We start from the raw sequence: 15,566 nt of genomic DNA, 5'->3' as shown, positions 1-15,566 counted from the left end.
GCAATAACACAGTAGAAATGGATGACGCCGACAACGAGAAAAGTAAGTCGCTGACAGGAAGAAACTGACTCGTGCGGACGCGCCCCGAACCAACAACCGAACTGCATGTCAACTTCCGTCACTTGCTACTAATCAATCCTATCTATCTACGCATCGAATTGCGTACGTCTGCCAGAAAGCTGACCTGAAGGCTTTGATGTCTGACGTCTGACGCAGCCTGCATAACTTCGTTTAGAAGTAAAAACCAAAAGAAAAAAAGTTTGTTTTCCCCAGCCCCATCCACATCAGCTGGTCGAAGTCGGAAGTTGCTACGTAGTCACTTTCTGAAAGAAGAATGTTTTGGCGCATGGATGGGGATTTGTTTCAAGGTAACGGGAAGAGGAAAAGATCCAGGTCGTCTGGATGAGACGCTGGTGAGGGTCAGTTTAGCCGGGGAAGAGATGGGTTTAGTTTACTATTTAGTTTACTACAGTGGAAGTATCATCCTCGTTAGTTCGTAGCAAGAGAAAGAGGAAAAAGTGGGTATTCAGAATTGTGTCGAAACAAAAATGAAAAGAAAAAAGAAAAGAGGAATATTCAACGGGGGATAAAATGAGTGCCAAGACGCCAAAAGGCCGGACGAGGAAGGAACGGACGAGTTGAGGTGGAGAACCGACGAAAGAGTCGTCGCAAGCTCGGGGAATCGCTGCCGATCCGAATGAGGGAAAAAAGAAAAAAAAAGAAAAAGATTTAATTTATTCGATTTATTTTTAATTTCATGGATATTTCCCTTTTGGGCGTATACTTCATTAATTTTCCATTCAGTAACAATCAGTTGTTCAGTACATCCGACAGTAAGTAAAGTAATTCCCAGTTCTTACTGAGTACGGCAGTTCTCCTGATGGTCTTGACTGACTTTGACTGACTTTCTCTCCGTCTCTTCACGATCTTCTCTGCCTTTTCCCCTCCATTCCTTTCTTCCTCTCTCTCTCTCTTTCTTTTCTTACTGCTGCTTCTCCAGTCTCTCATTCTCTCTTCTTCTCTTTTCGTGGATCCGATCTGACCTGACCGAAACCCAACCACCAAGCAAGCCCCGGTCCGGCCCCTCCCTTCCTTCTAGTAGTTCAGTTGTTTCTCCTCCAGTACCGTGGGCTGCCCTATCATCATTCGCCGCCCGCCCCCAAAAGGTAACTCTCCAATGCCTGCGCCAAAATCCGGCTCTCAAGGAACCGCCGGGCGTCCGTCCTTACCCTCTTTATCGCTCTCCTCCACCACCCCTTCCTCGGCCATCTCTACTCCAGCGGCCACTCCCAACCCCCTCTCGGCCACCTCTTCCTCCTTCGCCCAATCCTCCAAGAGCCGGAATGCTCGTCATACCCGAGCTACTTCCTGGACATCCGGTCACGATCAAGGCGGCGAACCCGACCCCGCGGACTTTACCTCTTCTCAACAACGTCGTCGCAGAGAATCCAACATCTCATTAGCCGACGTCTCTGAGGGCTCTTCCGGCCGCTACGACGACGATTCCGACGACCATCGCTCGCACGCCGACATGGCCATGAGAAACACCTCCTTCGACTGGGGTCCTGGACACGCTCGCAGCCGCTCCCATTCCTACAGCCAGCCACAAATGTCGCTCTTACAACCTCAAGAACTGGCCGACTCGTCGGCTCCCCGGCCTCGTCCAGCACCGGTAACATGGATGTCCCTTCCGCGCAAAGGGCAGCTGGCTCTCTTGGGTCTCTGCCGTGTCTTCGACTTCCTTCAGATTGCCTCCCTGCAGGCGTACATGTTCTACCAACTGAAATCCTTCGATGAGAACCTCTCCGACGCCGATGTCTCCACCCAGGCCGGTATCCTCCAGGGTGCCTTTACCGCCGCGCAGTTTGCGACAGCCATCCCTTGGGGCCGTGTCGCCGATGCAGAATGGGGTGGTCGGAAATTCGTCTTGCTGGTTGGTCTTATCGGTACCGCACTGTCCTGTCTGGGTGTTGCCTATTCGACGTCTTTCGCGCAGGCCGTGTTCTGGCGTTCGTTTGGCGGTGCCATCAACGGAACAGTCGGTATTATTCGGACCATGATTGCGGAGAATGTCAAGGAGAAGAAATACCACTCGCGCGCGTTCCTGATTTTGCCTATCGGGTTTAATGTCGCTGCGCTGTTCGGACCGGGTAGGTACATCTTCCGTGATGTATGTGGCTACAAGCTAACGGTTTAGTGATGGGTGGTATGCTGGCTGATCCGGTCAAGGCTTATCCTCGACTCTTCGGTCCTGACTCTTCTTTTGGAGGCGCCGACGGTGTGCAGTGGCTTATTCGCTACCCGTATGCGCTGCCCATGCTGGCGAATGCCATTTTCCTGACGTTTGCTGCGGTCTGTGTCGCCATCGGTCTCGAAGAGGTAAGTCATTTTGCTAATGTCGGCTATGCGCACTGCTAATGGGTGTTGTAGACTCTGGAAGCTTGCAAGGGCAAGCCCGGTCTGGGCGTGTTCTCGATGCGCATCTTTGCTCGCGGCATTCGGGCAGTGGTTCCCTCGAACTCTCCATTGTACCAGAGGCTGCCGTTCGCGGACTACGACGAGGCTGGTCCTCTGCTGAACCGCAGAGACCCGGCCGAAAGTTACGAGATGGAAGAGAAGGCGACCAAGACAAGCCGCCAGGCTCGCACCTTGCCTTTCCGCCGGATCTGGACCAAGAACGTGCTGTGCACGCTGTTGGCGCAGGCGTTCTTCGACTTTCAGATGGGTGCTTTCAACAACCTCTGGCTGCTTTTCCTCTCTACTCCGCGTTATGATGCCAACGACCCGGCCAGCCCGGTCCAGAGACTGCCCTTCATCTTCACTGGCGGTTTGGGTATGCTGCCGCAAAGTGTTGGTTTCGCTACTGCCATTCTCGGCGTGATTGGAATGCTCCTCCAGTTCACCATCTACCCCAGTATCAACAACCGTCTGGGTACGGCCAAGAGTTACCAGTACTTCTTGACCCTCTTCCCTCTGGCGTATGCATTCGCGCCGTACATTGCTCTTGCTCCGTCGTCCGCACCCCCGCCGGGCCAGGCAAACGGCGGATGGGTGTGGTTCTCCATTATTGTGGTCTTGTTCCTGCAAGTGACCGCACGAACCTTTACTCTTCCCACCTCCATCATCCTTCTAAACAACTGCTCTCCGCACCCGTCCGTGCTCGGCACCATCCACGGCATCGGCCAGTCTGTGTCCTCGGCGTTCCGTACCATTGGACCGATCTTTTCCGGATCATGGTACGGCTACGGTCTGGAGATGGGCATGGTCGGATTTGCCTGGTGGCTGATTGCATTGGTGTCGGTATTTGGCTGTGTCGCAGCCATTTTTGTCTACGAGGGTTCCGGACATGAAGTCTTCCTTCCAGGCGAGGAAGAAGAGCGGGACTAAATAATCTTGCTTGTTTTTATTTTCATCTCATACTTCACTGCACAGGCGTTTGAATTGCTTCTTGTACATATATATAATGGACCCATTGCATAGCGGTGTCCGGACGTGTGCTTTGGATTGTTACTGGTTTCTGGGATTGTGAGCGGTTGCTGTTGACATATTATACCTGCTGTTACATTATGCATTGGATGACAAAAGAGAGAACAGAGAGGATAGATAGATGGATGCATGCATCTAATAGAAGTTGCTTTGCTCGTGCTGAAATCTCATAACCGTCGTAAGTATGGATGTAGAGTGATTGTGCATGTCACCTGTCACCGTCTCAACGCCGCAAACCGTCTCGTCAACTCATCCAACTCGGGTATGTCACTCTTCGCCGGCTTCGACTTGCTGGCCTCTTTAGACACATCTTCCTCCCCGGGCACCTTCACCTTCGGATGCAAATTATCCACCCTGGGCCCCGGCGGTGCCACACTCACCGGACTCTTTCCCTCAGAATATAGCCCCCGCGGCGGCGTCGCCTTATTCAACTCCAGCGTCTCGGATGCCCGTCGCGCCTCCTCACTATCACCAGACTGGCCAATCTTCCTCGGGGTAGACGGCAACTTCATATCCCCCTCATCATCCTCCCCACCATCATCCCCTTCATCCCCTCCCGCCCCCTCATCAACAAAACTCGGCACATCCCCCTCCGGCGCATCATGAGACCCATCAGGCCAAGTAACCCCATACGCCCTCGCAATCTCCACAAGATAACTCTCCACCAACTCCTCCGACGGCGGCTTCACACGTAACCCTCTAACCAACCGTTCCGGAACCTTCACATCCTCCAACTTATTCTCCTGCGCCAGCATCATAAAATCCTTCCCCCATCTATCCGTAAGCAATCCCCGCAGGATAGTCATCTCCCGAACATCATGCGGGAACCGCGCATACGAGTAGAATATCACCGCCGCGGCCTCATCGAGCGCCGGATCAATGTAGCCTTCTTTTTCCCCTCCTACTTCCCCACCTGGTACTTCCGGTTCTGGTCGCGGATCATGATGTGTCTGTTTCCGACCACCGAATCCCCAGAACGAGAACCCCGACCCGGAGGAACTTTTCCCTGCAGCAGATGATGATGACGCAGTGGTCGAGGCATGTTGTTGTTGTTGTTGTTGTCTCTGGGCTTCCTCCCTGGCTCTACTTCTCGCGCGCGCGCCTTTCTCCCCGAAGGCTGATTGATCGAGGAGATTCGCGCGCGCGAGAAGCAGTTCGCAGTATAGTTCTACCATCTCCATGACTTCCACGGCGGTGTCGGTCGCGATTACATTCTCGACGCGGATGCGCGCGCTCGTAGACCGGTTCTCAGATAGTAGGGTGGAGAGGTCCCGTCGTTGGACGACGGAGCTGGCGGTGTCTTTCTTTTGGAGGAGGCGGAGGCGTGGGATTAGGAGGTGGAGGGTACTGGTTAGTTTTGCCTGATGGGTTGGGAGGGAAGGGTGGTTAGTTTGGGGGGTGTGGTTGGAGGGGTGCGGGGGGGAGGAGGGGAGGGGAAGGGGGTTGGTGAGGGTGGTGGATTGAGGGGTGAGGGTGGAAGGGATGGGAGGGATGGAGAGCTTACTGTTTGTGGTGAGGGAGGCATCTTGGTTGTGTTGTGCTGGTTCTCTGTGGGAGTGAGTGGGAGTTAAGAGGTGGTGGGAGAGGTGGTGAGGAGATGACGATGATGATGTTAGGCAGTGGAGGTGGAAGTGGAGGTGGGCCGATTGGTTTGTTCCCGCTTTGGCATTGACACAGGCTGCATCTTTGTGTTCTTTCGGTTCAACGCTACTCCACTTTGCTTGTGGTTATCAAGTTTCTTCAGATCTAGGTGGCTGTTCTTTAATGATTGCATTGCTACTCATTTGAATTACAGATGGAAGCTCGTTTTTGAATGGGGACTGTTCGACCTCTACTCTGTGCTAAGTGGCACTTGGAATTTACAGGAAATTAATGACTATATTAACAGTAAACATTATCGATAAATGCTCATCAATCAAGCATATACAAGAACGTCAATCATAAGGGTATAAGTGTAAGTGTGAAAAAGGTGCCTATCAGAAGTGAACCAAGAAAAGTGATGATGGTGAGTGAGTATGCAACCGACACAGTTGATCGGTATGATGGTCAACATGGTCTATTGTCTAGACCATGACAATGGCTCCAAGAACTGCCACAATCAGACTCAGCTTCGACACGGCAGTGCTGACAGCAGCTCCCTCCGTCACAACCGCTGACTGCGTTGCTTGAGCGGTTCCAGTCGTCTGGCTCGAGCCCTCACTGGCAACAGCAGCAGCAGCTACAGGCTGCGTGTGCGAGGAGCCCGTCTCCACCATCACGTGTGGCTTGTACGTGTAGCTAGCCGACACGGTCCAGTTCAGTGCTGCGCTCGAGCTGATCTTCCAGCTGGAAGAGGGCGTCCAGCTGGGGGTGGGCCGGGGAGTTATGCTGCTGGAGCTGGTGGTGCTGATGGTGGAGCTGGAGCTGAGAGTGGTGCTGGAGATAGTAGTAGTAGTGCTGGACGGCGTCGGGGTCGGGGTGCTGCTGCTAGTTCTAGTGCTAGTGCTGGTGCTAGTGCTGGTGCTGGTGCTGGTGCTGGTGCTGACACTCGTCGGCGTGCTGCTCGTAGTAGGGACGATGCTGCTGGTCGAGGTGCTGCTGGTGCTGGCGCTGCTGCTCACGACGACGCTGCTAACACTGCTGCTGGACACCGGCACGCTGGTAGAGTCACCGCCGTCCTTGTCGAAGACAACGACATTGGCCTTTCCGCCCTTGGGCACCGTCACCACACAGAAGGATGCACCGCCTGCACCCACTGAGCTGTCGCCAGTCATCTCGTTCACGCCGTTCACGGATGGGTCGATCTTGCATGGCAGTCCATTGCAGCCGTCTCCCTCACACTCGATCTCGACACCGAACTCAGGGACTTCGTTGCGGAACGGGGTAGTCGGTTCTAGGTAAATCGGGTTCCATCCGAGCTTCACATAGGTGTTGCCGTCGCCGTCAGTGTTGGCACCGGCAACATACGGGGACCAGTTGCCGTAGGGGTTCTCAGAGGTACCCCAGACACAGGCAGTCTCGGTGTTGTATCCCGGAGGGTTGATATAGAAGCTAGTACTGTCAGTATCATGTCCTCTCACCAAAAAAAAAAGAGCAATAGAGAACATACTGCGCCGCAGTCTCACACCAGTAACTCAGATCCGGAACAGCCAGGGTAGCCAGCTCTTCCACAAGCGTGGGGATCAGCATGGCTTCATTGCCCGGAAGAACAGTCTGGCAGAAAGACACCTGCTCCTTGCACTTGTTCTTCGCGCTGACGACGCCTGTGCCGTCCTTGCAGTAGGGACGGTCCGGGAATGGCTTCTGTATTTCGCCATTCTCGTCGCAGTACAGTCCACCATTCTATCTCATCAGTCGCGAGTCACAGATTTCTCCCAGGAGAAGCACTTACCATGGACATGGGGTAGGTGTACGAAGTAGCCTCCGGGTCCCACTGCATGGAGACCTGGCCGGCTGGACAAGCATACGGACAATATCCGCCAGGCTTGCACTCCTGATCAGGGCTCATCGCCCAACCACCATTGGTCTCGTGGGGAGTGATGGGGATCAAGCCAGCCCCGGAGGGGAACTGACACGAGGAACTCTTCTTGACCACGGGGCTATCCACCGAGCGATGGCTACGGTGGTGGCCATGGTCATGGGCGTGCTTGGCTGCTTGGACAGCAGCAATGGCTAGGAAAGCCACCGTTGCGCTAGTGGCCTTCATTGTTGTATGAGAGGTGTATATGTATGTATGAATGTATGTATATGTAACCAAAGGTGGAGAGATGTGATATGTATGGGTCAGTTTTGGGGATATATAGCAAATAGGCAGAGGGATAGGTTAGAAGATAATAATAATCATTTGATACGACACCACGACAGACCACGCGAAACGAAAGACTAGGGTCAGTAAAGACAAGAACGAGAGACTGGACCGAAGCAGAGAAAGAAAGAAGAGAAGAAAGAGAGAAGAACGAGGGAAAAGACAAGAGAAAAGAGAAACCCACAACCACCAGCCAGCAGGACTAGAGAAGACTACTAGTCTACTGCTAGTAGCCTGAAAGTGATGCTCTCCCCGGGTTACCCAATGTGGATAGCCTTAAAGCTTCGATCCCAATCAGGCATGACCCGCTCAGGGGGTCACGCCAATCAGCGGCCTTTGCACTGCGGCAGTTCATGGAATACCCCCCGTAGATTACTTCTTTGGGGATAGTGGAATAGTGTAGGTTACCGTACTGTTCCTGATGGATGGATAAGGGGTCCGTGGACCCTTTGAGACACTCTTCCATACTTGGTGGGATCACTCACGCAAAGGATACAGTATAGACACAGAGAGGGGGGATAGAGAGTATACAGAAATTTCTGTTAAATCTTATCCAGCTCAAATCTATAATTATTGCCTGCTGTCAAGTCAACTCAACTCTACGAAATATGACACGGGACAAACTCTCAACCACTCCCTTCCTCTCCCAGTCAAGACATCACGATCAGCACACGTCCAGACCGGATCAGCATCCTATTCCAGTATAAGCCAGAAAGTAGTGCTCGAGTCCAATCGAGTCAGTGCCTCTGCCTCTGAGCTAGTCTCAGTCACTGACCGGCACGGACTTTGGCAGTTTGAAAAAGGGGGAGACGCAAGCCAATTGTACACAGAGGCGGGGAGCTACAGTGCTAGCTTAGGCAATAGTCTATGTTTAGTCTGTCTCTCGCTTGCTCGTTCGCTCGTATCTACCGTCAGGTTTGATTGCACGAATGAAATGATTGCTAGGCAAACTGCCATTATACCCTGTCGAGTACCATGAAATCAGGCAATAATTGTCAATAATAATAATTCAATAGACAGGGGTCCTGAGGTGGTTGCATGCACGTTGCTTGGACTGCCATTTTTTCCATCAGGATTCCACTTCTTCTCCTCTTTCTCGCCCCTTGGCCTGTGCGCTCCGAAGCGTTCAACGTGGATTTTCATTCATATATAATAATTATATGATAGTCTAGGGAACTACTTAGGTACAACAAACTAACTAGCTAGCTAGCCATCACGTATGACGCACACTACTACTATACTTACTATACTCTTACTCCTCCTGCCCTTCCATCTCCCTCCATCCCTCAAACACTCCACCAGGAACATCCCTCCACCCCCATGCAACACAATAATGTCTTGCCAATAACTGCCACTCCTCCATCTCATCCAACATCTCCAACCCTGCCACCCGTTCCTTCTCCCGCTCACTCACCCACCTTTCCCAGATGAAATCTACATCTGCTGCCGCCTGCCCCCCGTCCAATCCCATCTCCCGTAACCTCCGTCGCTGCGCCCCCAGCGACGCATACTCCTGCAATGTCTGCAACTGAATCCCCCTCGTGGCTAGATTCGCCACCATCGTGCGCCCGAACGCATCGTCTGGCCGGATGGGCTCATACAGAACCAACCCTACCGGCGTGGTCGCCGGAAAGATGGTTTCTGTGAAGTGGCGGACTACCAAGCTGGCTTCGCTGGGGGTGAGGTATATGAGACAACACTCAGACAGGAGGAGGGTGGGGAGAGTGGGATCGAGGCCTGGGAGGGCAGGGGAGGTGGGTAGATTGCGGAGATCGAGGGGGTGGAGGTGGTAGGAGGGCGAGTGGAGTGCGTCGTTGGTTGGAGAGATTTCAACCGTGTCACTGCTGCTGCTGCTGAGGACGCGTTGGAGGAGAGGGGCGGCGCGGATGAGTTTGATCTTAGCGGAAGTGTTGACGGGGAAGTCGATCTCGTGGTAAACGAGATCCGATGCATCGTAGGTAGGGGAGGAAAGAAGACGGAAGATGCGCGTGTCGGTGCCGGCGCCCAGGGAGATGATTTGTTTCTTGGGGTGAGAAGGATGGGCGTTCAGAAAGCGGGTGACGAGGCGGTCGATGGCAGTGGTGCGGACGTAGGTACCTATGATGGTTAAACGATAAGTACTGTTGGGAAAACAAAATAATGGTATCTGTTTAAAGGTAAAGTACCTCTGTTGATGATGGGAAGTCGTCGGGTTTCCATGCCCGGAGGCGTCAATGCAGGAGCGTAGACATCATCGAGATATCCCAGATTCACGGCGCTGAGGCGGGAGACGCTGGCGTCATTGTCGGTGCCCTGCACCACGCGGTCTTTGGCGCCATGAGACCCGTGGCCTGCATCACCAGTCTGGCCACCTCCGCGACTTCGAAATCGGCCGCGACCACCGCCGCGACGCAGGGTGTTCAGGTTGGGGATGTGCGAGGCGGACATTGGCGAGGAGGAGATGGAGAAGCTCAAGTTGGAGCTCCGCGGCGGAAAGTTGGTTGTGCCCCGCCTCTCCGGCCCCCACGGGCTTCTACTTCTAATACTATACAAAGTAGTCCTGAGCTTACCCTGAAGCTGCTATTTCCACCATGAATCAGCTATCTTACAGATAATGTTTTTTGAATAAACTGTCTAACTTTATAGTAGCATCAGGAGGCTCTGATCAAGGATAAATTTTTCCATACTATCATATCTATCTTTGTCTTCATAGAAGGAGAAGGTTCCCCTCTGGCTTCCGAAAACGGAATGTGACAGATACTGAGAACCATCAAAAAATGCAGCATCGTAGTGATACTCTCAATATACTCTCTATGTACACCTATTCTACTACTTCCACTCCCTATACATAAACAAAATTGTTCCGGCACAGCGGGCACGTGCTCTGGTTACTGCTCTTGAACCACCGGAACAGACACACCGAGTGGAAGGTGTTCTTGCATGTCGCGCACCGCTTGTTCGGTGTCTGCATGTCCGTCGAGATAACCGAGTAGCAAATCGCGCACTCGCTCTGTCCCTTGAGCGCTCCCTGCACGTTCTTCCGGAACGCCAGCAGTCCGTCCACCAGGTTGCCGTTGGCAAACATAATCACGCCTTGGATGGTCAGCAACCAGCTGCGCCACTTCTTCTCGTCCACAAGCACACGACTTCGACTCACAACCAACGCTGGCTGCAGTGGATAAGCCGGAGGGAGTGAAAGAGACAATGCCACTGGTGGCGACTCTTCATCCACCGGGATGCTGGCAATGATTTCCGCTGTCTTGGGCGAAATCTTCACGTTCAGCGCCCGCTCTTCATTCGGATCCTGGGTGGATGTCCATTCAGCGACTCCCCGAAGCGAGTCCTCAATAACCAAAGGTGAGATCTGGACAATGTTAGTGTACTGTGCGACAAGCCCGCTATCAGGACAGCTTACGAATTTCTCGGTCCAGGATTCCACTGGTCCCTTGATGCGCTTCTTCGTATCGAGCCACCAGCTCTTGGTCATGTTGGCCAGGTGCCTCAAGCACAAGAAATACAAGTGCACGAGAAGCCATTGGATCTCCTTCTCGGCGCTCTCAGATTGATCGAGTTCAAAGGAGCGGATGTCAAATTTAGATGCATCCACCATCTTCCCGCCTGATCGCTGGAGGAAGTCGAACATGAACTCCAAGAGTGGGCTGAGACTTTCGTTGTCCTTAATACTAGTCACGTAGTTTTCTTGGACAGTAAGAGACTGTAATGGTCAGCGAATCGGTCCCTACAGCAAGGCATCAATACATACCGCATTAACAAAGTGGTCGAAAACCACCTTCCAGCTTAGCAAGTACGACCGTAGTTCGGCCCACATCCTGTCGTCGCCATATGCGGCATTGACCCCTTCCATAGTTGGCGCTTCGAGCAGCAGAGACATCAGCTCATCGGGCAGACCGACAGTCGTCTTCGACAGTGCCACATCAAATGACACTTGCTCTTGTACACTAGGAATGTACCGATGGAGGACGGTGTAGGCGGCGCGTTGCACCGCAGGGCTCTGCGCTGTGATAAGCGGGAAGAACTTGCTCGCGTCTTCCAGGTGATCAACCGGGATGACATTGAGGAAGCGACACAACAGATCAACAGCTACATCTCGGGGTTGGTGGAAGGTGGTGGAAGAATCTGCCCTGTCAGCATACAACTTGATAACATATATCCACCGCACTCACCGAATTTCTGGAGCGTCGATATCAAGCTGTTAAAGAGCGTGTTTTTCCGATCAGACCACGCATCCTTCACATCATCGTTGCTCTCCTCGTCGCCTGCGATTGACCGAAGACGAGAGAAGAGTCTGAATGAAGACAACAGGGCAGGAATGGCTTCATCGCTACCACCGGTCTCTTGCCACGTGGTGCTAAGAATATCCATACAATCTTCCCAGTGAGAGCCGTAGATCTCCTGTAGGTTAGGAAGCATCACTGCCAGGACTTGGAATATCTCAGCCTTGATGCTCAAAGAAGCGCCTTCGGACTGAAGACATTGTATGAGGTGTTTGATCAAGAACACCAAACGCTGTGTGGGAATGGAAGCCGCTACCTCTTCCTCTCCAGATAACAGTAGGTTCAAAAGAACAAGCTTGCGAAGACCTAGTCTCTATTAGCGGATTGACATGACAGGTAAACCAGGCCTTGACAAACCATCTCTGCTCTCCTCATTGGGCTTCAGCCCCGTAGAGTCCGCCACAAACTCGTTACACAGTCGTGTGCCGGCAGGGTTGGAGAGTATGGCATTTCGCAGCACGCCCACCCAGGAGGCCGACCGAATGGCGTTCGCCTTTCGCATCTCCCTGCAAAGTTGTGTGATCTCTTCTGATGACCGACTCTTGTTTGACGAATCCACGGCATCCATGATCTTTACGAACGCCAGCCCAATTTGGTAGTTTAACGGAGAAAGGGAGTCCAGCTTCTCGATCTGGCTTGCCCAGAAAGTGGAAAGCAAGGAACCGACTGACTGTCCTTTTCCGGCGTTCTGTTTCTGCGACTGGGCCCAGCTATTCACGGCTTTTCGGCCATCGCTGACTACTTCCATGTACTCCTCGCGTTGCTCGGGGTGTGTGATGCCGGTTATTCCATTGCAATTTTGAACGCTCAGATCGTCGTCAATAAGCTGCACCGTTAGGGGAACATGGTAGAACAGTGTCTCAAGCTCCTCAGTGTCCAGATGTTCGATGATATCAAATGAAGACAGAATCTTGATGGTGTAAAATGCCAGCCGAAACGCCGACGAGCAATTATTGGAATCGCGCGGAATACGTGCGTAGCGTTCCCGGAATGCGTCTGACACACTGCGATCAACGAGATGCACAGTACCACCGAGCGGACTGGTAACGGCAGCCGATAGCCGTGGAGGCAGCTCGAGGAAGGGTCCAAGAGAATTCTCCCAGGATTGACGAGACGGCAGAATGTCCTTAGCTACTCTTCCAATGTCCGCAGAATCGACATTCTGTAGCAACTCTTCCGCGATGCCCAACATGGACTCGATGCTGTTTCCGTTAGCTCCTTTCTCTCCTCCCGTTAGTTACAACTTACGAAAGTGACAGTTCATTGACATTGTCGAACTGGTGCTGCAGAATCTCAAAACTCGATTTGGCGCTTGTCTCACTGACGACGGACTCTTTCACGGTCTTGGATAGCGACTCCGCGAGACTGGCTACTTCTTCGTCCGACGACTCAGCGAGGAACAGCAGCTTACCAGAGAGCTTTGAGCCGTGGGCTCCGCTCTGGAAGTTTCGGACAGCACTTGGGACCGAACTGGAGATGCGAGAAAGCCCATGCAGCGTGTCGAATATCTTGCTCTCTTCAGAGAGGGCATCAACAATAGACAGGAAAATTGAGTCCGTCAATTGCCCGTGAGAGGTATGGTTCTGTAGCACTGCAATAACAATAGACCAGTGAAGGTCGCTGCCCTTACAGGCTTGATCTAGGGCTCGCATAACCAGAGAAACCAGTCCACTCTTGTCGCCTAGCTCCTGGAAATCAAGAGTTGAAAGAAGCTTCTGAACAGCATGTACATTTGAGGACTCTGGATCCGATTGTGCCACACGCTCGACTACCTTCTCGAAGCTAGGTCCAAATCCTTCCCATGATCGGCAAGACATGATAATGGATACCAATCTATCAGCGGATGGCGATGCCAGGAGCTCAGGAGCATCTTCTTGAACAAAGTTCAACAGCGACTGCGAGCCTTGGGCGATTTGAGGGACTTTGCGTACTATTTCTTCCACAACCGCAGCCGCTCCGTAAGGCTTACCGTTTCTAGACCGCAAAACCTCCAAGCAGTTATCGAGCAATGTGAGGCCTGTATTCTTGAATACTTCCAAAATGCTTGTCTCATGGGCAGTACCATGCAGACGTGAAAGCAACAAGGCTTCCAAGGCCAACAAACGCTCGGCCTGCACACATACTGCGTTCTGTGAGGACTTAAAATCCTTGGACTGCTCTGGTGATGACAGCTTTACCGCTTCCAGTAGGTCATCAGCCAACTTCATCCACAGCTGCTCGACCACCGCTTTGTAGCCTTTCGCGGTCACTGCGACGAGACAATCCGTGCAGATAGATTCCGCCGACGAAGGGGGAAGTGTCCATTGGAGATGATCTTGTTCAGGCTTGACATATTGCATAACCAATGGGGCAAGCCTGTCCTGCAAAAATTTCACTCTGTCATCCTCAGCAAGTCGATGAGCAAGCCACATCGAGGTATCAATGTAAGCCTTCCATCCAATCGCACGATTTTGCCGAGGTTCGTCCCTAGAAGTGAGTCCTTCCTGGAACGACTCTGTTAATGCAATCGCACTAGACAGTCCAAGAGTAGTATCGGGTGTAGATTGCGGGTCAATCTTGGCCAGTGTTTCGAAAGGGATCGTCTGAAGTAGTTGGCAAAGATTCGGCCAGAAGGAGCTTAGACCGCTTTGTGAGCCTTTCTGTATGTATTGAAGAAGTCTCTTTGAAGGAGATGATTTCCCAGAATAGTCCTCTGTCCATAATTGCGGTCTTGCAGATGTTACCTGCAAAATAGTTTCTGAAAGCTCCGATGCGGAGCCAAGTTGGGTACTGTGCAGAGCCTTGCCAATCAAGGCGGCACTGATGAGCTTCCAATCAAGCTCCTCAGGCTCTTTTGACACAGCTGATCGAGTGAGGATGTAGAGCGATTTGCGCACAAAAGGGTCATCGTGATAAGAAAGTGCCCATAGAGATTTGCTGCATAGGAGATTCTCGATGGTTGGCAGATCCTTCTGCAGATCTTCATGGGTTGAGTGTCCTGCATATGCCCATATTAGTAGCCATTTCGAACAATATGGCATGTACGCTTACCTAGAACCCGGTTGAATAACAAGAGCGCAGTACCAGCTACACGCGCATACTTTGCTTCTGCATCGTCAGGCTTGACCGTTCGCTCATCGCTCAATGTCAGAGCAGTCTGCTGCAGGATGACATCATCCACAAATTCTAGGATAGCGCTCTGGTAGACCTTCCACACGCCGCTTCTCTTCTCGTCAGTCGAGAAGACGCGGGTGAAAGATTCCAGAGCAGACTGGTGGACAGGTCTATCATTATCGTAGATCCCCGCCAGCCACGCGCCAATCACCTTGGGTAGGAAGCGAGCAATTCGCTTTCCCACCAGACTGGCGATTGACCCTTGAGTGGAATGAGCAGTCTGTCTCACCCTGCGGGACAGATCTATGGAAGCGCGGGGATAAATTTTGATCTGCCGACATTCCGAACCACGATCAACTTGCTGTTCCGGTGTGTATAAGGCGAAGATTGACCTACCCAGGCTTCCAGGAACCCGTCATCAAGCGTTCCGCTGCGACTCTCAACACTTAAAACATGATCTCGCAGATCATCCAGTGCTCTCGTTCTGGTAACTTCATCCTTTTTTAGGAAGTTCTTGAACGCAATCGCCAATTGTGCTTCCGATATGCGGGAAAGATCCGGCGGTTCGGCCACATATGTAAGAGAAGATGGTTCCTTTCCTTGGCTAGAAAATGCGCCCGAGAATCCACCAAAACCGCCGAACGTGCCGGCAGCAGCTCGGCTGCTCGAGGCCTGAGATTTGAACTTCTTGCTCATAGTAGAGTGGGGGAAGCGGGATGTAAAGAAAATGACGGAATGCGCGTGTATAGCATGGAAGTAGAGCAGGTCACAACCATAGAAGAGAGGCTTAAGTGAACCTGGTCGTATTTGAGCTCCTAGCTAGCTGACCCAAGCTACCTGTTCAAGGGTCATTCATCCCACAATTCCCCTGGGATCCTGCAGATTCTTGCTTTGATATTGATAATCGATAATCGAGGCTCCCCGCCGTT

General features: G+C 52.4%; 5 protein-coding genes across 5 annotated transcripts; 1 reads left to right on the top strand and 4 right to left on the bottom strand.

Annotated features, from left to right (window-relative positions):
* Positions 1-17: 17 nt before the first annotated feature.
* Positions 18-3,387, top strand: An08g07110 (uncharacterized protein; the record flags this gene model as incomplete). The annotated part of the gene is made up of 6 exons (XM_001392789.3): positions 18-42; positions 217-488; positions 823-833; positions 1,123-2,150; positions 2,198-2,379; positions 2,431-3,387. The coding sequence occupies 6 exons, from the start codon at positions 18-20 to the stop codon at positions 3,385-3,387; spliced, it is 2,475 nt and encodes an 824-aa protein (XP_001392826.3).
* A 314-nt stretch (positions 3,388-3,701) lies between these two features.
* Positions 3,702-4,661, bottom strand: An08g07100 (uncharacterized protein; the record flags this gene model as incomplete). Its single annotated transcript, XM_001392788.3, has 1 exon — positions 3,702-4,661. One exon carries the CDS (start codon positions 4,659-4,661, stop codon positions 3,702-3,704), a length of 960 nt encoding a protein of 319 aa, XP_001392825.3.
* An 888-nt stretch (positions 4,662-5,549) lies between these two features.
* On the bottom strand, positions 5,550-7,171 carry An08g07090 (uncharacterized protein; the record flags this gene model as incomplete). Its single annotated transcript, XM_059749166.1, has 3 exons — positions 5,550-6,540; positions 6,575-6,807; positions 6,857-7,171. The coding sequence occupies 3 exons, from the start codon at positions 7,169-7,171 to the stop codon at positions 5,550-5,552; spliced, it is 1,539 nt and encodes a 512-aa protein (XP_059601196.1).
* Positions 7,172-8,522: 1,351 nt separating this feature from the next.
* An08g07080 (uncharacterized protein) lies at positions 8,523-9,697 on the bottom strand (the record flags this gene model as incomplete). The annotated part of the gene is made up of 2 exons (XM_001392786.1): positions 8,523-9,367; positions 9,436-9,697. The coding sequence occupies 2 exons, from the start codon at positions 9,695-9,697 to the stop codon at positions 8,523-8,525; spliced, it is 1,107 nt and encodes a 368-aa protein (XP_001392823.1).
* Positions 9,698-10,091: 394 nt separating this feature from the next.
* An08g07070 (uncharacterized protein) lies at positions 10,092-15,333 on the bottom strand (the record flags this gene model as incomplete). The annotated part of the gene is made up of 8 exons (XM_059749165.1): positions 10,092-10,613; positions 10,665-10,964; positions 11,013-11,386; positions 11,434-11,850; positions 11,902-12,746; positions 12,793-14,521; positions 14,575-14,998; positions 15,034-15,333. The coding sequence occupies 8 exons, from the start codon at positions 15,331-15,333 to the stop codon at positions 10,092-10,094; spliced, it is 4,911 nt and encodes a 1,636-aa protein (XP_059601195.1).
* Between the last annotated feature and the right edge of the window lie 233 nt (positions 15,334-15,566).

The sequence above is a fragment of the Aspergillus niger genome (genome assembly GCF_000002855.4).
Source record: "Aspergillus niger supercontig An08".
Classification (NCBI taxonomy): Eukaryota; Fungi; Ascomycota; class Eurotiomycetes; order Eurotiales; family Aspergillaceae; genus Aspergillus; species Aspergillus niger.
The sequence above is the reverse complement of the archived record's forward strand: the minus strand, read 5'-3'. Positions and strand labels throughout refer to the sequence as shown.